General features: G+C 33.8%; 3 protein-coding genes across 3 annotated transcripts; all 3 read right to left on the bottom strand.

Annotated features, from left to right (window-relative positions):
* Positions 1-636: 636 nt before the first annotated feature.
* On the bottom strand, positions 637-5651 carry LOC131843025 (piggyBac transposable element-derived protein 4). Its single transcript, XM_059191616.1, has 3 exons — positions 5238-5651; positions 4081-4173; positions 637-2322 (listed from the first exon to the last, which is right to left on the bottom strand). The coding sequence occupies exons 1-3, from the start codon at positions 5649-5651 to the stop codon at positions 637-639; spliced, it is 2193 nt and encodes a 730-aa protein (XP_059047599.1).
* A 1070-nt stretch (positions 5652-6721) lies between these two features.
* LOC131843024 (uncharacterized) lies at positions 6722-8170 on the bottom strand. Its single transcript, XM_059191614.1, has one exon. It carries the CDS (start codon positions 8168-8170, stop codon positions 6722-6724), a length of 1449 nt encoding a protein of 482 aa, XP_059047597.1.
* On the bottom strand, positions 8050-11920 carry LOC131843023 (uncharacterized). The gene is made up of 2 exons (XM_059191613.1): positions 11914-11920; positions 8050-10137 (listed from the first exon to the last, which is right to left on the bottom strand). Exons 1-2 carry the CDS (start codon positions 11918-11920, stop codon positions 8993-8995), a joined length of 1152 nt encoding a protein of 383 aa, XP_059047596.1. The 3' UTR covers positions 8050-8992.
* Positions 11921-21120: the final 9200 nt, after the last annotated feature.

Genomic DNA, 21120 nt, shown 5'->3' with positions numbered 1-21120 from the left:
GTTTCTCAGACATACCCGCGCAGCCATATAGGATTGCCTTGTTATTTCTTTATATTATACCGCAACCAAGCACCTATATGTGTAATAGTTTATTATTTATAAACATTTATTATATACCGCTATAGAGTACCATATAATATCCCGCATACCTCTATATTATCTCTTTAGATAATAAATATTCATATCACCGCATTTATAGTAGTCTTAAAATTGTATCCTATTTGTATATTATACATAATATACTTGTACATCCCGCACACCATTATATAACACGTTGACGGACAGTAGGAACAAGCGAAGTTCGAAAATTGACACTATATGTTTTTGTGATTTTTAGAATGTTAGAAGTATAGTTTTACTCTTTCTGCTTAAATAAACTTAATTTTGATTAATTTAGTACCTTTAATTAGGTTGCGGCTATAACCGTCATGGCGCCAGCGGACTCTATACACTAAGTGATAGGACGATGGCGGCTATAACAGCAAAAATTTAAAAACGTAAATGACAGGTTTAATGGTTCAAACAAGCAATTTTTGTATGCAACAAAGTATTTTTGGGAGTTTTACACGAAATGTTAGTTCTTAATCAAACAAAAATAAATAAATGACAAAAAAAATTATTATAATTTTATAATTATTATACATTATTTTCGGTATGCCATGTTTCAAAGCATGGTGCAGGACACAGTGCAGGTTTTGACATGCAATTCTTGCAGCAATATGATGTTTCCCTCCTTATTCCCTGTTTATAACATTGTTTACAACGCTGAAAATATGTTTTTCGCTGATAATTTTCAGGAGGTGAAATTTTCTCAGGAAAATGCTGTGTTCCATTGTTGATTTCATTGGTTTGGATTTGTGCACGTTTAAATTGAACCAAAGTTCTTCCATCCCGTTTATTATCTATACCAGTTAGAGATCGTATGATTGCTTCCCTGTACTCTATATACTTCATTTGAGAACCTGTCTTTTCTTTAAAGATGTAGAAAGAATTCCATACTGCTACATCCAGTAGATGAAAGATTACCTTTTTATACCATCTAATTGTCTTCCGTGGACAGGAATAATAGGACATCATCTGATCTGCTCTGTCTACACCTAACATATTCTGATTATAATTCACTATTTCAATTGGTTTTCTCTTTTCCTGTTGTCGCCGGTTAGCTGTGTTTATCATGCTTGGGTGGTAAGCTGTTGTTAGACATAGCACATCCCGTTTATCTTTCCATTTGGACACATAAGTCTGATTTTGGCGTCGCCATACATGTTCTCCTTTTCTAAGCTTACGACGTGTTATTTCTTGTGGCAGACCCTTCCTATTTACACGAAGAGTTCCTGTCACATGTGTCTTTTTGCTAAGTAATTTGTTAGACAATGGTAGACTGTTGTAATAATTATCCATGAACAAATGATGGCCTTTGTTTAAGTATGACTGCATCAATCGCATCACAAGACTTTCAATAGTTGTCATGTTTTCATCGTTTTCTCGATGGCCTTTGTATACTTCTATATTCAAAACGTAACCTTGGGCTGAACAAAGTTCATAGAATTTAATTCCGTATTTTGCCTTTTTGCCTTTCATGTACGTGTGAAAATAAAGCCTTCCTCGAAATAATAACAACGATTCATCTAATGATAATGCTTCATTTGGTGCATATGCATTCGCAAACTTTTGTATGAGCAAATCAAGAAATATTTTTATTTTCCTCAAAGGGTCGTTTGAATTTTCTTCCTCAACACAAAAACACCTCAATATTTGCTCAAACCTCCTTCCAGACATTTGTGACGGAAATGCTGGGTGGTAATGTAATGCATCAATGGAAAAGAGTTTTCTAATGCTGGAGAATTTTAGCTGGGACTGAAGCAAACACAAACCTAAAAACTTTCTCATTTCGATCATATCAGTATTTTTGAAATTTGCCTTTCTACTATGCCTTGTATGTGGCCGTGCTTGATTGCAAAGTTTTATGCCGTAATCATTCGTAGATTTTATAATCATTTCCATTACTTGGTCATCCCATATTTTTTCAAAAACCTGAATTGGAGAAACATTTTCTTCTATATCCAAAAGAATCCCAGCGGCATCTGCATCAAAAGAAAAGTTTCTTATAGATGTTGTATTGGTATGCCATGTCTCATCATTTTCTGGTTCTTCTGGTGCTTCATATTCCTCATCTGTAGTTGATTCATCATCTTCACTATCCGAATTGTTATTTTCAGCACTGTCAGCATCAGATTCAGACTCACTGTTGCTTGATCCACTATTCATTTCCTCAACAATCTTCAGCAGCCTAGCCTGATCTTTTTCCCAACTGTCCATTTTCTGTAAATATTGAATAAAACATTTTATTTTGTATTATTATTTATTGTATATTATATATTTATCATTTACATTATCATTATTTATTTATATTTCAAATGTAAAACCAAAAAAAAAAAGTAAACAGTATAACCTATAGTATCGTTAACCTAACCTAAAATGCTAAATTTTGTTTTTTTATTTCTGTTTAAAGTATAAAATGAATAATAAACAAATACATACCAGTATAGTTATATAAATAATAATAAATATCGTTAAACGTATCAATAAGAACTATAAATTCAATAGAAAACACGATCGCACTACTCCCTTCACAACCACGTGCATAATGAATCTGCAACTCGTATAACAGGTGAAATATGAACTTCAACCTAAAAAGATGTTTTCAAAACACGACACTATGCTTCTACGTATACGCCAGTAAGTGCACATTTGTGCTGCTATAGCCGTAGTGTCTAAAAACGACCGTTTCGTTTTGGACGGCTATAGCAGTCATGCCACATTGTGAACTTCGCTTTGACGGCTATAGCCGCAATTGTCCGTCAACGTGATAATATACAAATATAAATGTCTATATCCCGCATTCCATTATATTTTATATAGTAATCTACGCAACACTTAACCGTGTTCTCGCTACATACCTACATATAATTTTTATTTTCGTTACTGTCCGCTTACGCTGTCTATTGACAGGTCACTGTATAATTACCTATAGTTATATTGCGTTAAATCATTAGATATGTCACGTAAAGATAAAGATGCGCCTACCCTTTCACCTAGTCGTCAACTTATTATGTTAGAAGCTAAACGTAATGCTTTATTTCAACAAATACAAAGTATTTACGATAAGTCGAAGTTGGCTACGGAATCGGAAGAAAAAAGACGTATGTTTCTTAGTTCATGTATAACCATCGATGACGTTCGTAATAAGTTTCAAGATGTACTCGATGACTATAATAGTAGGATGCTTGATGAGAATCCTTCTGCCGTACCTAATTTTCATGTATATGACTCATTTGAAGATTTGTTTTGTTCAATTAGACAGACATTTTCTGATCTTTCTTCTGCGCCCACGGGCGGGAATTCGTGTGGGATAGATGCACCTGTATCTAGGCCCAGGCTCCCCCCCCTGGAATTAGTCTCCTTCAGCGGCAATTATCAAGATTGGAATTTATTTTACGCTAGTTACAAATCTACTGTCCATGACAACTCCTCACTTACAAACTCAGAAAAACTGTATTATTTACTGGGTAAGTTATCACCCAAAGTACAATCGGTATTTGCAGGTATTACACCCTGCGCCGAAAACTATGAAATTATATTTAAGTCTCTGCTTGATAAGTATCAAGATATTCACGTTCTCGGTTCTAATTACTTAGACCAGATTTTAAATCTTAAATTAGGCAAAATGCCTTCCGCCGCAAGTTTTCAATTATTTATAGATAAGTATGTCACCGCCGCTATGTCGTTAAAAGGCTTAGGTATAAAACAATTATCTGATTTAATGCAATCCTTCAATATATGACCTGATTTCTTACAATAATTACATGTTATACCAGTAGACAGAAATGCAGTTCCATAGCTCCTCTCCTTATTTGTTTTTTCTTATTCTGTAACTTCACACTCAAATTTACTAGACAAAAATTTTCTTCTTTCGAATTCATTGTTTAATTTAATCCGTAAATTCTTTAAGGAGGTATCACTGCAGCATTCAAATGCTGTAATGAATGATTCATATGATTTCGGAAGGCTACTTAATACTTTAGATACAGCCATCTCGTCGGACACGTGTTCATCAGCTTCTTCCAACTTGCTTAAAATTGTATCTATTTCTTTCATAAAGCCCATGACATTCTTTGAATTTGAACACCGTAACGAATAAAACTTATTTTGTAAGTAAAGTTTATTGACTTTTATATCAACTCCATATAATATTTCAAGTTTAACATATCATCGGAAGTTTTACATGTTGTGAGCCTTCTCAGAACGTTCTCTGATGTAGTAAAGGCTATATATTTCTTCTTTGAAGATTTATCCTGACCGACACCGCTATATTGTATTGGAATTTCCATACCTCATAATTATCTCGTCCGGTTAACGTTATTTTTCTATCAAACTTATTCATTTTTAATATTATGTCTCATAATCTGTTATTTAACTTGAATAAAACTTTAAGAGCACATACGAATACTTTTAACTGTAACACACGAAAACGTACAAAATTATTTTTTAAGACCAAAACTGCACAGAGTAGTGCATAACAAAAAAAAAACAGAAAATAAGATAAAGCTATCTGCCACCATAGAATCATGCGTACAGATACCATAGATTAAAAATGAATGACACAATATTTAATAAACAATATACAACAAAATGTTTATAATTCTCCGATAGTTACTATGATGAAGTCATAAATTGGTTTAAATGTAGTACATTTGAATAGTTCTTGAAGCTTAGCAATGAGCAAAATTCTGTTTAAATTGAGGGCCGGGTAATCAAAAAATATATGTTCTAAAGCATGATTTTCGTTATTGGAGCATAAAAGACAAATCGGATTATTAAATATCTTCATTCAGTGTAAATGAGCATTGAATTTGCAATGTCCAAATCGCACTCGACAAATTTGAGTTTTATACTCATATCTTCTCTCTAAAAATATTTTTCCCTGAGTAAACCAGGTTTTTTTGCCAATTGTACTGTTTATCCCTGTATACCAAGTACCTTTATCTTTGGTAGTACGTTTCCAATCTTCTTCCCAATTTTTTTTATAAGTCTTTTCTAATTTCAGGAATTAAATCTTGCTAAGGTAACAAATTTGTTTTATACTGACCACCATAATATATTAGTAATGGCAGATATACGAAATCCATAACCAGTTTTTATATTGCTATGATAAGAACCTAATATTCTTTATTTACCGAAGAACCATTTGGAACGAATTCCGAGTAGACAACACGATAATCAAAGAAAACGAGCAGCATGACTTTCGCTTTTGACTGACTTTGACGTGGCTTTTTTGGTTTCGGCTCATGTGGATAGCGCCATTCAGCCGCCTGTTGACTGGTTTGCATGTCAAACTCATATACACACGTTTCATCACCTGTTATAATGCGCTGGATAAACGATGGGTCCGAATTAACTTGCTCAAGCATTTCTTCAGCCACCTTCTTCCGAAGATTTTTTTGAAGAAAGTTCAACTCTCTTGGTACTAGTCGAGCAGCCAACCGTCTCATGCCTAATTGATGGTGTAAAATGTTGCGAATTGATTCGTGAGACACGCTAAGGTCATGAGCTACCTCTCTCAAACTTAAATGACGGTTTTCCAGCACCATTTCCTTGACTTTATTGACGTTTTCATCCGTTGAAGATGTTGATGGACGACCAGATCAGGGCAAATCTTCCACGACTTCTCGACCCTCTAAAAACGCTATACCACTCATAGACTCGTGTTTTTGATAAAGCACATTCGCTATAGGCTTTTTGGTTATTAGACAAATTCTTTGTTCGATATTTTTATCCATAGTAAAAATAGCAGAGTACATATGAGGTTAACTGATGTAATTGAATGCCAAAAACAAAGTAATTGAAAGTTGGCGCCCAAACTCTGCGTCACTATGAAGGACAGTTGTGCCAACATTCCAGCAAAAAAAGATATGACCAATGTGTGGCGCGGTCTTTTTAAATGAACAATTCCCGGTACTTTTTTGACAGAATGTATATTGTGTTAAATGTAGGCCATGAGAAAGATGTTCATATACTTCTTCTTTACATTTTTGGTTCTTATCAGTTTCTACTCTCATATTGCAAAATTTACTATCATATGTCCTTTCATAACATGCCCATTTATTAGTTGTCACATGAATGTTATATTGCTCAACTCAAGATTTCATTGTAGAGAAGTCAAGGAGAATGTATGGGAATTTTATGGAATTAGAAGATGCTATGGTTTGAGAATCAAATTTTTTTTATAATAGCGAGTTATGGAAAATGCGATGTAGTTTTAGCAAGAATGTAAATTTAAGAAATTTGAATCTTAACGAAGAGATGGAATGTTGCATTCTACTTGAAGAGAGACTATTGGAGTTGTTTTCATTGCACCAGTAATTAGACGCAAATTATTATATTGAATTGTTTCTATGTATATTATTTTTTTAAGAGCATGGGGTTGGAAGCAAATCTAAGGTAACTACAAAAAAAGTGAGAACGAAGTATGGATTTGTATAACATAAGTAAAATCTTTAGATCAGCCCCAAAATGTTTTGGAAAGGCATTTTAAAATATTAAAAGCTCTAAAGGCTTTATCACATAAATATAGATATGCTTATTCCAAGATAGATTTTTTGTTAATGTTACATCAAGAAACTTGACTTCATCTACTACTAGCAATATGCTACCATTATAATTAAAACGGTAAAATATTTATAGGTCTGAGATCCTTTAAATCATTTGGTTGGGTAACCTTGGATATGGGTGTAATTAGTGCTATCTTCCATTGATTGGGAACTATGCCTTTTAAAATTGATTCATTAACTATGGCAGTAATAATAGGTAGGGTATGTGGGAGAGTAAACAAAATCATGTCTCGAGTTATACCATCACTGCCTATACAATTAGACTTAACTGTGTTTATGTACCTAACCACGTCGTTTTCACTTACAGGGCGCAAAAAAAATGAATTTGACGTGTACCTAAAATTTTCAAAATATGACAAATTAGATATGGGAACAGAATCAGGACCAGGCACATCTAAAAAGTGGTTATTAATTAAATTAGGGTCCTTAAACTTATTTGATAGGCATTCATTTTTATCTGAATCAGTAATAATTTTCTCTTTTATATTTTTCCAAAATTTTTTACCACTATTAACATTCAAATTAACAAAATGATTGTAATAGGCTCGTTTCTCACTTTCGATACTTTTTGAGACTAATTTCTTCAGTTCTTTGTAATAATTCTTATGCGTTTCAGATCCTGATTTGCGATATTTATTATGAGCTTTATTACGCAGTTGAATCATTAATTTAATCACATCAGTAATCCATGGTAGTGGTGTAGCGTGTTTAAATTTCGTTGTAACCAATGGCGCATGTTGATCAAATAGAGACAACAATAAGAAGTTGAATTTATCTACCATGGAATTAACTGATGACATTTTTGATACTGATTCCCAATTCAGTACTATAAGATCCCTGTTAAATTGATCAATATTTATTTTGTTCATAGGTCTATATGTAACAAAACTTGGCAGTACTTTCGTTTTCTTTAAATTTAAACTAATATTTACCATTGAATGACCCAGGGATCCGGTAATATTGTCCACAGTTACGTCACGAATTTTACAATTAGTACACACAAGATCGATAAGTGTTTCAGAACTCACCGAAGTGTGCGTAGGGTCTTTTACTACCTGTTCCAAATTAAGATACCTCAGAAATTGATCAATTTTCACGAAGCCAATACTAGATTTATCCAGCATATTTACATTGAAATCTCCCAGCAAAACCATGTACTTGAAGTTAGAAAAGTGGGAAACAGATTCAGTTAACGCATCAATGAATGTATCTATTTTCAGCCACTGTGGTCTGTATGCTGTTCCTATGATTATGCGATGACCATTTACTCGTATCGATAGCCACATTTGTTCGATGTTATTTTCGGGATGGTTCAAGAAGCGTACTCGTATATCTCTTTTAAAGTAGAACGCAACACCACCACCTCTACCACCACAAATGTGTCTTGGGCGCGGTTTGTTGCGCAGTCGATAGCCGGGTGCTACTGGCGCACGTGCCTCTTGTCCTTCCGGCAACCACGTTTCATTTATAGCTATTATGTCAGGTTCAAATCGATTCATCGCTATCAGAAAATCATCGTGACCCGTGTTTAGAGATCCAGCATTATAAAGACCTAACTTAAGATATTTTGTTTTAGAATTGAAAGCTAATATAATATAATAAAAATACCAGGCTACATGAATTGATCCCAAGGCTAAATAAAATAATGAATAATATTAGAAAGTACACATTATATAAGTAAACATACATAATCCAAATGTACTGTAGATATAAGACAGTAAATAAATCTATTATGATTAGAGAATTAAAATGTACACTCGATTTGAATTGAAACCCTGGGGCACATAATACACATCTCAAACATTTATGCTCAGAACATATATACATAGAACCACCAAAAACAATTATGAAGCTAAATAAAATATTTAATCTATCAACAATTACTCTAAGAGGATTGGTACTTTTTGTTATAGAGTTTAGATGATAATAAAAATAGTAACTTGGTAATTTAGGTAATATAACATAGAAAAATTCATTAAGGGCAAAAATTAAATCAATGGATTTGATAATTAGACCAAATAAAAGAGTACAAAACTTACTGAAAAAGTACATATACAAAACAGTAAAACATACATATGATTTAGAGGATGTTGACATACAAACAAAATAATAAAGGTTTATCAAAAAGAAAGGTAAAAGAATAAATATTATTGCAAAAAATTCATTAGGTATATAAATTAAAACAATTACTATAATGCTTAGATGAAATAATTTAGAACAAAACTGAAAGAAAAAGTACATACAAAAATATAACTTTAAATATGGTTTATAATCAGTACCATACATAATTACTGGAAAAGAAGCTACATAGATGTTAATAATTATGCTGAGGGACAAACAACATCCTGACCAAAAATCCGTGCAATGTCATCTTCTGTCCTTATGCGAAACCGTGGAGCATCTTTATTTTGGAACTGGCGCACATATATCCTGCCGTCCCTTGTCCACACGTATCTCCAGTTCATCTGGTTGCCCAGATCGCGTGCTCGACGGAACAGCAGTCTATTGTTTTTGGTTAATCTCTCATTAACATAAAACCGCCGGGATGGTTCGGGTATATCCAAGCCCTCAGTAGTGGCACCCCTTCGTACACGCGCAGCTTGCAATAACCGATCTCGAACGATGCGCCGAGACAAACGCACCACTATGGGACGCGGCCTGTGCTCACCTACTTGAGAGGACGATGATACATATCCTACGCGTGTGGCACTTACTACATCTTGATCTGTCAATTGAACTCCCAATTTATTTGCTAGAGTAGTGACAATATGAGGAAGGCTCTCAACTTTCTGTTCCGGAATGCATGCAATCTCTACATCATTTAATAGCAACTCCTGATCTCGGTCGTTCAGTTCCAATCTCAACTCTGTCATAGACGCCTCAAGTGACTTGTTATTGCCCTCCGTTGCACCATTTTCTATACTATGTTCCATACCACTCAGACGCTCCTGGAGCTTATCCATACGCTCTTCACATTTAATGACTCTGCTCGATATTTTAGCCAAAGTTTCATTTAACACCGCCATCTGTGCTCTAGTAGCTCGCATCTCTTCTATCATCTCAGTTCTAAATAGCCGCATTTCTAAGGCCAATGACTGCATGTCTGACATTTCCACAGTTTCATTTTGAGCTGTATCATTATGAATATCCATAATAGATGGTTGCTCCGACATAGAAACATCAAAATGAAGCGGACTCCTCACAGCTCCTCCTCGTTGAGTTGTGACTGCTTGAAAAGCAGCACGAGCTGGTGTATTAGTGTTATCGCTCTTGGGCTTCTTACTTACACATAATACACATCTCCAATTTCTCCTATGTTCATCAACTAATGTATTATAAAAACGCTGTTCGGATACATTTGCACAGTCCAGATCATAAAACTGATTGCATCCCTCACACAATAAATATTTTCGGTCCTTAATTGCCCTCAAACAGCCGGCACACTGCATGTTGTATGATAATATTGCTCAAAATATATTACGTGATCATAAAAAAAAAAAAAAAAAATGTTGTGGTCAGGGTTTGATCGCACATCCGTCCACAAATAATTACTGAGAATAACCACTAGGCCAACGTTTCATAAAGTCAATTTTTGAAATTAACTACCATATAGCTGCGTAGAACCGGTTAACTGCCACTTTGTTCAATAGTTAATATGATTCACATCCAGTTTACAACTGACCTTTGTACCCATTGAAGACACTCAAACAGTTGCCGTCACTTCTTAGTTACACAATTAAATGTTATTTAAAATGTTTACCGGATTCAAACTGCACTACAAAATGAATATTTAATTGTAGGTTATAATGTCTCGATTAAAGGATCATTCTGATAACTTTAAATTAATAAATCAACGTTTTAAATAATTTTAAAGACAATAGAAACACTAGAACGGGCTAAACGCGTCCGTTGCCGCTGCCGCGTTCGCGTGCGTGAATATAACAACTTTAATTTTAGCTAAACTAAATTGTAAATATTTAAAATAAACAATTAATTCTAATCTTTAGAGCTTTGTTTATTTTATTTTCTACTATAGTACCTACTTATCGTAGTATCAGTACTTTACTTAAATAACTATCTATATTCATAATTCCGTCAAGGGGTACGGTAGACTGGAACGAAACCTTATGTGAATAACAAAACATAAAAAAATATTGATTTCGAATCGACAACATATATCCGCAAAATTCGGATTATGGAGTATTTCGTTAAATTCTAATAACACTGACATACAAACTGCAGTGGCCATCTTTTCATGTCACTAGCTATAACAACCAATCAACACTTGACATGTGTTCGCGTCAAATGAGAATACTAACCGCTAACCGTATAAAAGTAAGGTTCAAATGCATTGTCATTTATTTTACTCTTTGATCGTCAAAAATTTAATTTACAACGTTAGACCAAATATTCCCCACATTGTGTGAATTGATAAAAAAACTTTTGTGCCTACCACATATCTGCGCCACCGTGGATAGTTTATTTTCTACTATAAATATTATGAAAACCAAATTGAAACTGAAATATAATTTTAACTTTGATTTTTAATATTGTAATTATTAATATAACAATGTATGTGAGTCCTGGTAACTAAGAAAATTGTCATGAGAAGCCAAATCTCCATGCGTTTGGGTATAAGGATAAATCAAATTAAAAAAACATTTACATGCTGCGTCATTTATTTTTTTGTATTACACACATTATGCGTATCCGTAAGAATTTCATAATTTTTTTATTGGTCATGTCTCTGTCTTTGTTTGATGATACCTATATCATTTTGTTAACAGCCAAATCTCCATGCGTTTCGCAAACATTGCCACAGTTGTGGTAAGTGGATGCACCGAAGAGCTCTCCGTAAAGACTGTGAGTAGTGTTTCACTAGGTATGTAGACAGGTTGTGTTTTTAAGTGATTTTTGTTCTGTTTTCTTCTTAAAGTGTACTTTTGTCAAAATATACAAAAGGGTGTCTGCAATTTTAGCTGAAGAGGAATTAAAAGCAGTCTCAGAAAATCGACCCAAATATTCAGTATTAATGCAGTTTTATAAACACGACGACGCAAATCAAGAGATTTATGATTTGCGTCGGTATAACACTCCATCAAATAATGAGGTACTGTTCAGCGCAGCAGCTGTGCAAGAATACACCCGCTCTACAGTCGCAGGGACGTACTGTGCATCCCCCTTTATTTCATTCAATACAGTCCACTTACCTTATCCCGCTATCCCCCATTTCTCCAGGTACCGGTCATCTTTGTAGGAGAAAACGGCGAATCTCCATTAAATATAGACTTTTCTGTACAAGAATATTCTCAACATTTAACTACACTCAAATCAACCAGTCTCAATATTGACCCTTTAGCCTTTCCTTTACTTTTTCCTAATGGAGAACTCAGATGGCATGAGAATTTTCAACACAGAGAAGATTGTCGAACTGCTCGAAGTCGTCTTACAATGTTACAATTTTATCAGTATAGCTGTTCGTAGAAATTTTAGACCATTATTTTACGCCGAAAAACTTTTTCATGAATATTGTGTCTTGGCCTATGTTAGGATTGAATCTCAAGGATTATTGTTTCTTCTAATGAATCAAAAACTGCTCAGAGCTGAGAATTATAAAAATTTAATGGATAGCCTGTACAATAATGATAGAAAATGGGTCAAGATATTGGTAAAATGATAATATTGCCATCAACTTATGTGGGAAAGTCCCCGACAGATGATGCAAAATTATCAGGATTCCATGGCAATTGTATGCAAGTATTGTAAACCAGACTTATTTATAACATTTACGTGCAATCCGAATTGGCAGGAAATCTTGGATAATTTACAACACACTAAAAAAGAACATAGACCTGATTTAATTGCCAGAATTTTTAAACTTAAATTGGAGGAACTTAAAAATGACATTACAAAGAAACATAATTTTGGAATACCGAGAGCTTTGTTTTACACCATTGAATTTCAGAAACGTGGACTTCCACATGCTCATATTCTTATTATTCTATGAAATGAAGATAAACCGAGGTCATCAGAAGATTATGATAAATTTGTGTGTGCAGAGATACCTGATCCAGATAAAGACCAGGCACTTTTTCAGACTGTGTCAAAAAACATGATCCATGGGCCATGTGGCCCTGGATATATGAATTCACCCTGCATAAAAAATGATGGAACTGCCTCTAAATGTTCTGAAAACTACCCAAAGACATTTTGCGAAGAAACTAGAGATGGTACCCAAAATGGTGGTTATGCTATAATAAGAAGAGAGGACGGAAGAACAATAAAAAAGAAGGAATTCGAGTGTGATAATAGATGGGTAGTGCCCTACCATTCTTATCTATGTAAAAAATTTAATGCTCACATAAATGTGGAAATTTGTTCAAGCGTCAAAAGTGTAAAATATATAAATAAATATATTTATAAAGGTCATGACCGAGCAAAGATACAAATTACAGTAGCGCCACAAGAGTCCAATGATCAATCGATATCAAGCAATGAACACCATGATGAAATTAAGGCTTATATTGATACCAGGTATGTTTCGGTACTTGAAGCAGTTTGGCGAATCTTTGAATTTTCAATGCACAAAATGAGTTACACAATTATACAGTAAGGTGTTCATTTGGAAAACCAACAAACTGTCGTATTTACAGATCAGAATGTTCAAAAATCAGCAACTAGATCAGCTGAAAAATTAACATTATTAGCATTTTTTGAACTAAACAGAACAAAAGATAGTACTCGACAATATCTTTACAGTGAAATCCCGACACATTTCAGATTTATCTATGAACAGTGGCAACTACGAATATCTCAGTCAGCGGCTGATAAAGTAATTGCAAGAATGTATAATTATTCTTTTTCTGATCAGGAACGATATTATCTCCGGCTATTACTTCTTCACGTCAAAGGGCCGACTTGCTTTAGAGATGTTAGAACTTATGAAAATATTATTTACAACTCATTTCGAGAAGCAGCTCAAGCAAGGGGACTCCTTTTTGACGATCAAGAATGGCAAAGATGTTTGATGGAAGCAACTGATTTTAAAGTTCCTGGGCAATTACGACAGCTGTTTGCGTTAATTTGCGTATTTTGTGAAGTAACTGATCCTAATGCTCTTTGGAAAAAGTTTGCATCACATTTTATCGAAGACTTTACTAGATCACGCCCTGAAATATTATCGAAACAGTTGGCTTTACAAGATATTGATGAAACATTAAAACTCCACGGAAAGAGACTAACAGATTTTGGACTTCCGGAGCCAGATATTAGTGAAAATAATGATTTCTTATTTGATTCCATTTATGACTGTGGACTTGAAAAAACAAATGGCTATGAAAATTGATGTTTATATTTAAACGCAGTAATTATGATAGAACTTTTATTTAATTAATAAAACAAGTAAGTAATATTTTAGTAACTAACAGCCGTACAAATCAGAGAGAGAACGAATTGAATGAACATTGAATGAACAGTGAATGAATGAACGCTGCCAACATAACAATAATGGAACACAAGCTGACCAACTATACAATATATCAATGTGTAACATTGCCACATCTAACACCCCCTCTCAATGTTATACATTTAGTTACTATTTTGTTATAAACTTTACATTTCTTATGTAACATTACATAGTTTCCGGAACTTAACAATAGAGTCGCTACTTAAACATTTTGTCAATAAATCTGCTGACTGATTACTTGTGCTTATATACTTAACATTAACTGTTTTATTTTTAATTAAATCTTTCACAAAGTGATAACGAATATCAACATGTTTCAAACGTTTCAAAGATTCAGAACTGGCATTCAAAATCGCTGACTGATTGTCACAATACAAACTTATTGGAAATACATTATTAAATCTAAAATCACTCAACAAATTAGCAAGCCAACATGCTTCACTAGCAGCTAAGCTCATAGAAACATATTCTGCCTCTGTTGATGACAGACTCACAGAAGATTGTTTCTTTGAACACCACATTATTAAACAATTTGAAAACATAAATAAAAAGCCTGAAGTGGACTTTCTATCTCTTTGGTCACCACCCCAATCAGCATCACAATAACCTTCCAGCTTATCACCATTACATTTATAAACTAATTTATAATCTAAAGTATTTTTAACATAACGCAATACTCTCTTTAGTACTGTAAGTAATACATTATTTGCACATTTTTGATATCTACTCAACAATGAGACAGCAAAACATAAGTCAGGCCTAGTGCCTGAAACAGCATACATCAAACAGCCAATAATTTGTTTACAAATATGTACTTTCAAAGTGGTTGTCACTTTTACCATTAATATCAAATATATTTGTATTTAAATTTTGATCCAATGGGGTCATCATTGGTTTACAACATTCCATATTAAATTTTCTTAGTACATTCTCTAAGTAATTTTTCTGTGACAATACAGTAGTCCCGTTTTGTAAGTCTTGTTTTATGTTTAAACCTAAAAACTCTGAAATTAAACCCAGGTCTTTCATCCTGAACTCTTTACACAATACACCTTTTAAATTATTGATTACTTGTTCATTTATACCGAAAAACAACAAATCATCTACATAAATCAGAACAAACATTTTATCTTTACCATTACACTTAGAATACAAACATGGATCATTCTTTGACCTTTCAAACCCTTCTTTAGTAATTACAAAATTGAATTTAATATTCCAATCTTTAGGTGACCTTTTTAGTCCATACAATGACTCGTTTAATTTTACAATATTATTATTTCCTGAATAGGCCCCTTTTGGTAAACTAATATAGACATCTTCTTTTATATCCCCATACAAAAATGCCCCTGTCACATCCATTTGATAAACAGGTAGATTTAATTTAGTTGCCACTACAATGAATAATCTAAAAGTTGTCAGTTTGGCAATTGGTGCGTAAATCTCACTTAAATTAAATAAATCATTTTGTTCAAAACCCCTAGCCACTAACCTTGCTTTATACTGTTTGACATGATCTGTATTTGTTTTTATTTTAAAAACCCATTTAGTGCTTACTTCTTTCTCATTTTTTGTGTGTTATTGTCTTTCAAAGTTTGTAACTCTTTCTCAATTGCCTTTCTCCACTCACTTGCATCACTTCTTTTCATAGCCTCACTATATGTCACTGGTTCACACTCATTTTCGATCACTTGCACACTATTACACTTATAGAATGATGTTTGTTTACGCACACGTACCGGTTTCTCTTCATATGTGGAAGTCATCTCTTCTGATAAAGGTCCTTCATCACTACACGGTAAGTATTCAGTGTCACTGTTATAATCTATTTCCTTCTCTACTAGAATGCTTTCAGTGCTTGTAGGTTCACTGACCCCTGTGTCTGTTTCAAACATGTTTTCCAGACTAGATGACACTACAGACTCCTTAGCACCATATTCTTCCGACTGAAGTTTCTCTTTCTTATCATTCTGTTTCAAGAAAACAATGTCTCGTTTTATCTCCACTGTGTTCCTTTTAGAAAAGTAAATTCTATATCCTTTTACGTTCTCTTCATAATCAACAATAATACCTTTTTCTACTCTCATATCCCATTTCCTCCTTCTTTCTTTTGGTATGTGAACATACACTTCAGTACCAAAAATCTTTAACTGGTTTAAATCAAATATTTTATTTGACCACACTTGAAATAGAGATTTTTCATTATCCTTATTCAGTAGCAAAAAGTATCTTGAGCCTCCAACGGATGTCACCTCCATCGGGCCACACACATCTGCATATATTAGTTCACACGTTTTTAAAGTCGTATTGTTACTATTCGTAGGGTAATCTATGTATTTTTCCTGCCAAACAACTCTCACACTGAGGTATAGGATTCTGTTTGATATTAATGTTATTTTTCTCCAATATTTCTTTTACATACGCGAAGTTTTGATGAGCCAACCTTTTATGCCATTGAACTAATTCTGCACTATTTGCAATCTCACATATAAAACGTAATTCTAAGTAATATGAATTTCCAATTCGTTTTTCGTGCAACGGCACAAACTTCCTTATTTTTGAAGAATTTACACGAACATTCATCTGTCATCATAACGTATCCTTTGTCTGTGGCGCGATTGACCGAGAATAAGTTAGTTTTCAGTTCCAGAACGAATAATATTTTCTATTACCGTATCAATCCATTCGTTCCCATTCGACACTTGTACTGCCACGCCACAGCTAAAGTAACTTAAAGTACTTGCCGCAGCCAAGAACACTAATTGCCGCGCCATTACCGACGATTACAGATTTTTCTGATAAACTTGCGAATGATACAAACAATGAGCGATCATTACACATGTGTTCGCTGGCGCCAGAATCCACTAACCACTGTGATTTATGCGTTTCCTGTGATGAGTTGAAAACTAGAAATGCATTACTTTTTGATTTAATTTTGTCACTATTATCAGACTTTTGTTTTCTTTTTGTTTTCTAAACCGAGACTGCGCCTTAAAATGACCAATCTTTCCACAATAAAAACAGTTATTGTTATTTTGATTACTGGTCATGTTTGATTCACCATTATTTTTGTAGCTTCTGCACTCCGTTTGAAAATGCCCATTTTTGCCACATTTGAAACACTTCACAAGTCTTTTATTCTTTACAACAAAAACAGATGATGATGCTGTTTGCTGTGATTATCAATAGTCTGTTTATCGTCCGGAGCCGACTCCCAAGCAGATACAAAATGCTTGTATTCATCTGGCAATGTCATCAGTATTTTAGTAATGACTAATTTATCACAAACATTTTCTCCCAACTGTTTTAACGTGTTTTGCATTTCTTGAATTTTAGATAGAAAAATCGACATATCTAACCCCGTTTCATATTTATATTGAAAGAATCTCTGTTGTACTATATGAACACTAGTTGCTGTTTTCTGTTCATAAACACTTTGAAGTTTCCTCCACATTTCATAGGAGCTGGTACATGTAAGTACATGTAATATGGAATCCTCGGACAACCTCGTGACTATCAGAGTCTGTGCTTTAGCGTCCTTCACCTCCCAAGCTATTAGTTCATCACCAGTTTTAGGCTTTATACTCCTTCCTTCTATTATGTCCAGCCAACCATAGCCACGCATCAGTACCATCGTTTGGAATTTCCACGTGTTCCAATTTCTAGCACCTTCCAACATAACTACGGTGTTATTTATGATGTTATTATCCATCCTTTCCGACCTTATTTGTGTGCGACGTACAAGTATACCTTCTCTACGATATTAGCCACGTGTGATAGCCGGATAACCTCACTTTTCTTCCCGTCGATTATTAACTTTTGTGTTCGCGTTATTTACTACAATAACAAGCAGGGTTATGTGTCTGGGTCCATAACCTAATGTTTATATTTAAACGCAGTAATTATGATAGAACTTTTATTTAATTAATAAAACAAGTAAGTAATATTTTAGTAACTAACAGCCGTACAAATCAGAGAGAGAACGAATTGAATGAACATTGAATGAACAGTGAATGAATGAACGCTGCCAACATAACAATAATGGAACACAAGCTAACCAACTATACAATATATCAATGTGTAACATTGCCACATCTAACAAAAATATGAAAAATTGAACGCTGAACAAAAATATGTGGTCGATACGATACTAAACGCTGTGAATAATCCCACAGAGAGAAAGCTGTTTTACCTTGACGGCCCAGGAGGAACTGGAAAGACTTTTGTATTTACAACTATTTTACATATTTTAAGATCTGAAAACAAAATATGCTTACCCATTGCGTTTTCTGGTATTGCAGCAACTCTGTTAGATGGTGGTAGAACAGCTCACTCGCGATTTAAAATTCCAATTAATTCAGATATAGATTCTACGTCTCATATGTCGTTAAGGTCACCAGCCGCTAAGTTATTGAAGGAAACTCATTTATTCATTTGGGATGAAGCACCCATGACGAAATATCACGATATTGTTGTAGTTGATCGACTCCTTCAAGATATAATGAAAAATAAATTACCTTTTGGAGGCAAAACTTTGTTATTCGCAGGAGATTTTCGTCAGATTTTACCAGTTGTAGTTAATGAGTCACGAAATGATATCATAAAAGCTTCAATTAAGCACTTTTCAATGTGGCCAAACTTTACTCAACTGCAATTAGCTTATAATATGAGAGCTCACGATGACTTAGACTTTGCTCAATGGGTATTAAAGGTAGGCGATGGATCAGCTAATGAAGATGGTGACGACCACATTGAACTGCCTCTGCGATGCATTGTAGATAATTCAATTGTAGACCATATTTTTGGTGTTTCCCTTAACACAAATGATTACAAAAGTTATTCAATGAAAGCTATACTTACTCCTAAAAACGATGATTGTTATCAATTGAACGACCAAGTTGTCGAGAAAATCCCTGGGCTGCTTAAAATTTATGAGAGTTCTGACGCTGTGGTTGAGGACCATCATAAGGATGTTTTAAACTATCCCATTGCCTAATTTCCTTGAAGATCGTAAAGAAAATATACTCATAGGTATATAAAATACTATTGAGTACAGTAAATTATGTGTATATTCTTTTACTTTCAGATTACGAATGACAAGAGCAGAAATGAAGGTAGCCGGGGGACTCGGCAATTCCAGGATGGCCGAGTGTTACCGACATCATTGTTAGATGATGTCGGTAACACTCGACAAGCCAAGCTCCAATAAAACAATTTGGTGAACTGCAGCGCCATCTAGTCCTTAACATCCGACAGCAAGCTTCGGTAAAACAGATTGGTGAACAGACTGCAACGCCATCTAGTTCTTAAGTATGATAACGACAACGATATGTTTTATAGTTAATTAATCTGATTTGTGCCTAATATAATTAAAGTAAATATATAAATAATAGAGATTAAATATAATTAAAATTTATAATATAAAATCTATATTCTAGAAGGTTCATATCATCATATAATCATGTTTATTTTTATTTGTATAATTTAGAAGTTCTGATTAACGGTCTTACTTTGGATATATAAAAATAAACATCTGTGTAAAGGACTGTTCCGGAAAAATAATATCAAAGGAGAAAAGTAGATACTTATAGCTTTATAAAACATTACGAGTTTAATTTATTGCAGCCCCCGTAACACAGTGCATGATGGTATAGATTTGAGTTGTGTGGCTTGGAAAGATAATAAGATAACCTGCCTGTAACTAAAGTCAATAAGATTTGACAGGATAACAAAAGGAAAAATTGATATTACTTGCCCGTTTATTGTCCAAGAGTACATAAACATATGGTAGAGGAGTAGATCTCATGAAAAGCTTTTTGGGCAGAAATCATATAAAAATGAGGTGGTATTTGCGTATTTTATTTCATCTATTTGATCTAGCTATTACAAATTCTTGGATTGTTTATAAAAAAAAATGCTCAAGAAAGACGTGAACCTGAAAAGAGTCTGCTTACAATGAGCCAATTCAGAAATGAATTGACCTTTGTGCTAAGCAACAGATGAACCACCAAAGAAGCTAAAAGCGGGCGTCCTAGTACCAGTGTACTGAAGAAGAATTACAGTAAACAAAAAGAAAAGGTTCTCCAGCTCCACCACCTCCTAAAGACATAAGAAAAGATGGTGCTGAACATTGGCCAAAAGTAGGTGGGTCACTCCGGTGCAAATTTCCCAAATGTAAAGGCTATTCCACAATTGCGAGTAATAAATGTGGCTTCAATTTGTGCTTAAATAAAAATAATCATTGTTTTTTAAATTATCATAAAGAATAAAGAAGATTGAGTAAACAATATTTTTTTATTTATTTAGTACTGAGCTAAATATTTAACAATGCATGATGATGTAAATTTCCATCATATTGTTTTTTACATAATACATATTTTTATTTACACTAGGATTTTTTAAAATATTTTTCCTTTAATCTAGAGAATTAATTACATCACCCTGATTTATTAAAAAAAAAAAAAAATTAAAATATCTTGCAAAGAAGGGTTAATTTAAAAATAAAAATACACACTTTGTTTCTCAACTGTATATTCTGTAACTACGTATTGCTACCATGTTAGTTTTACTATTTTGTTATGAAGGTGTTATCCTGTATTACTGAAGTACTAGTTGTTTCAAGTTCTGGTATAGTTTCTTTAGATCGATTGTTCTCTTCTATTTCGTACTCTGATGCTAATTGGGCAGGAGATGATAGGTATAGAAAAAGTGTAAGTGGAACAATAATATTCCATAGTAAAAATCCTGGGGCTTGTTTGTCTATGACACACTCTTTCTCATATATTATATGTGATTCTGTATAATAAATATGTGTATATTTACCGTCAAGTCTTTCAATCACCAACTACATCAGGACTCAATGATATAGTCATCAAAGAAACAACCTTGCAATTTAACTGCTGAACTAGAATATGTTGCACCTGCCATAACTGCTCAGGAACTCCTGAATTGGAAAGGAGTTGTACAGGACTCTTTATATTCGAG

This window comes from Achroia grisella, unplaced genomic scaffold (genome assembly GCF_030625045.1).
Source record: "Achroia grisella isolate CSIRO2021 unplaced genomic scaffold, CSIRO_AGI_Agris_v1 utg2716, whole genome shotgun sequence".
Classification (NCBI taxonomy): domain Eukaryota; kingdom Metazoa; phylum Arthropoda; class Insecta; order Lepidoptera; family Pyralidae; genus Achroia; species Achroia grisella.
The sequence above is the reverse complement of the archived record's forward strand: the minus strand, read 5'-3'. Positions and strand labels throughout refer to the sequence as shown.

Coding starts and splice junctions, on each gene's coding strand:
- LOC131843025 (XM_059191616.1), bottom strand. CDS start 5,651: ATGGTGCTGGAAAACCGTCATTTAAGTTTGAGAGAGGTAGCTCATGAC. Junction 4,174..5,237: donor TCGTTCCAAATGGTTCTTCG/GTAAATAAAGAA, acceptor TCAAATTCAAAG/AATGTCATGGGCTTTATGAA. Junction 2,323..4,080: donor ACGAGATGGCTGTATCTAAA/GTATTAAGTAGC, acceptor CAATATTTACAG/AAAATGGACAGTTGGGAAAA.
- LOC131843024 (XM_059191614.1), bottom strand. CDS start 8,170: ATGAATCGATTTGAACCTGACATAATAGCTATAAATGAAACGTGGTTG.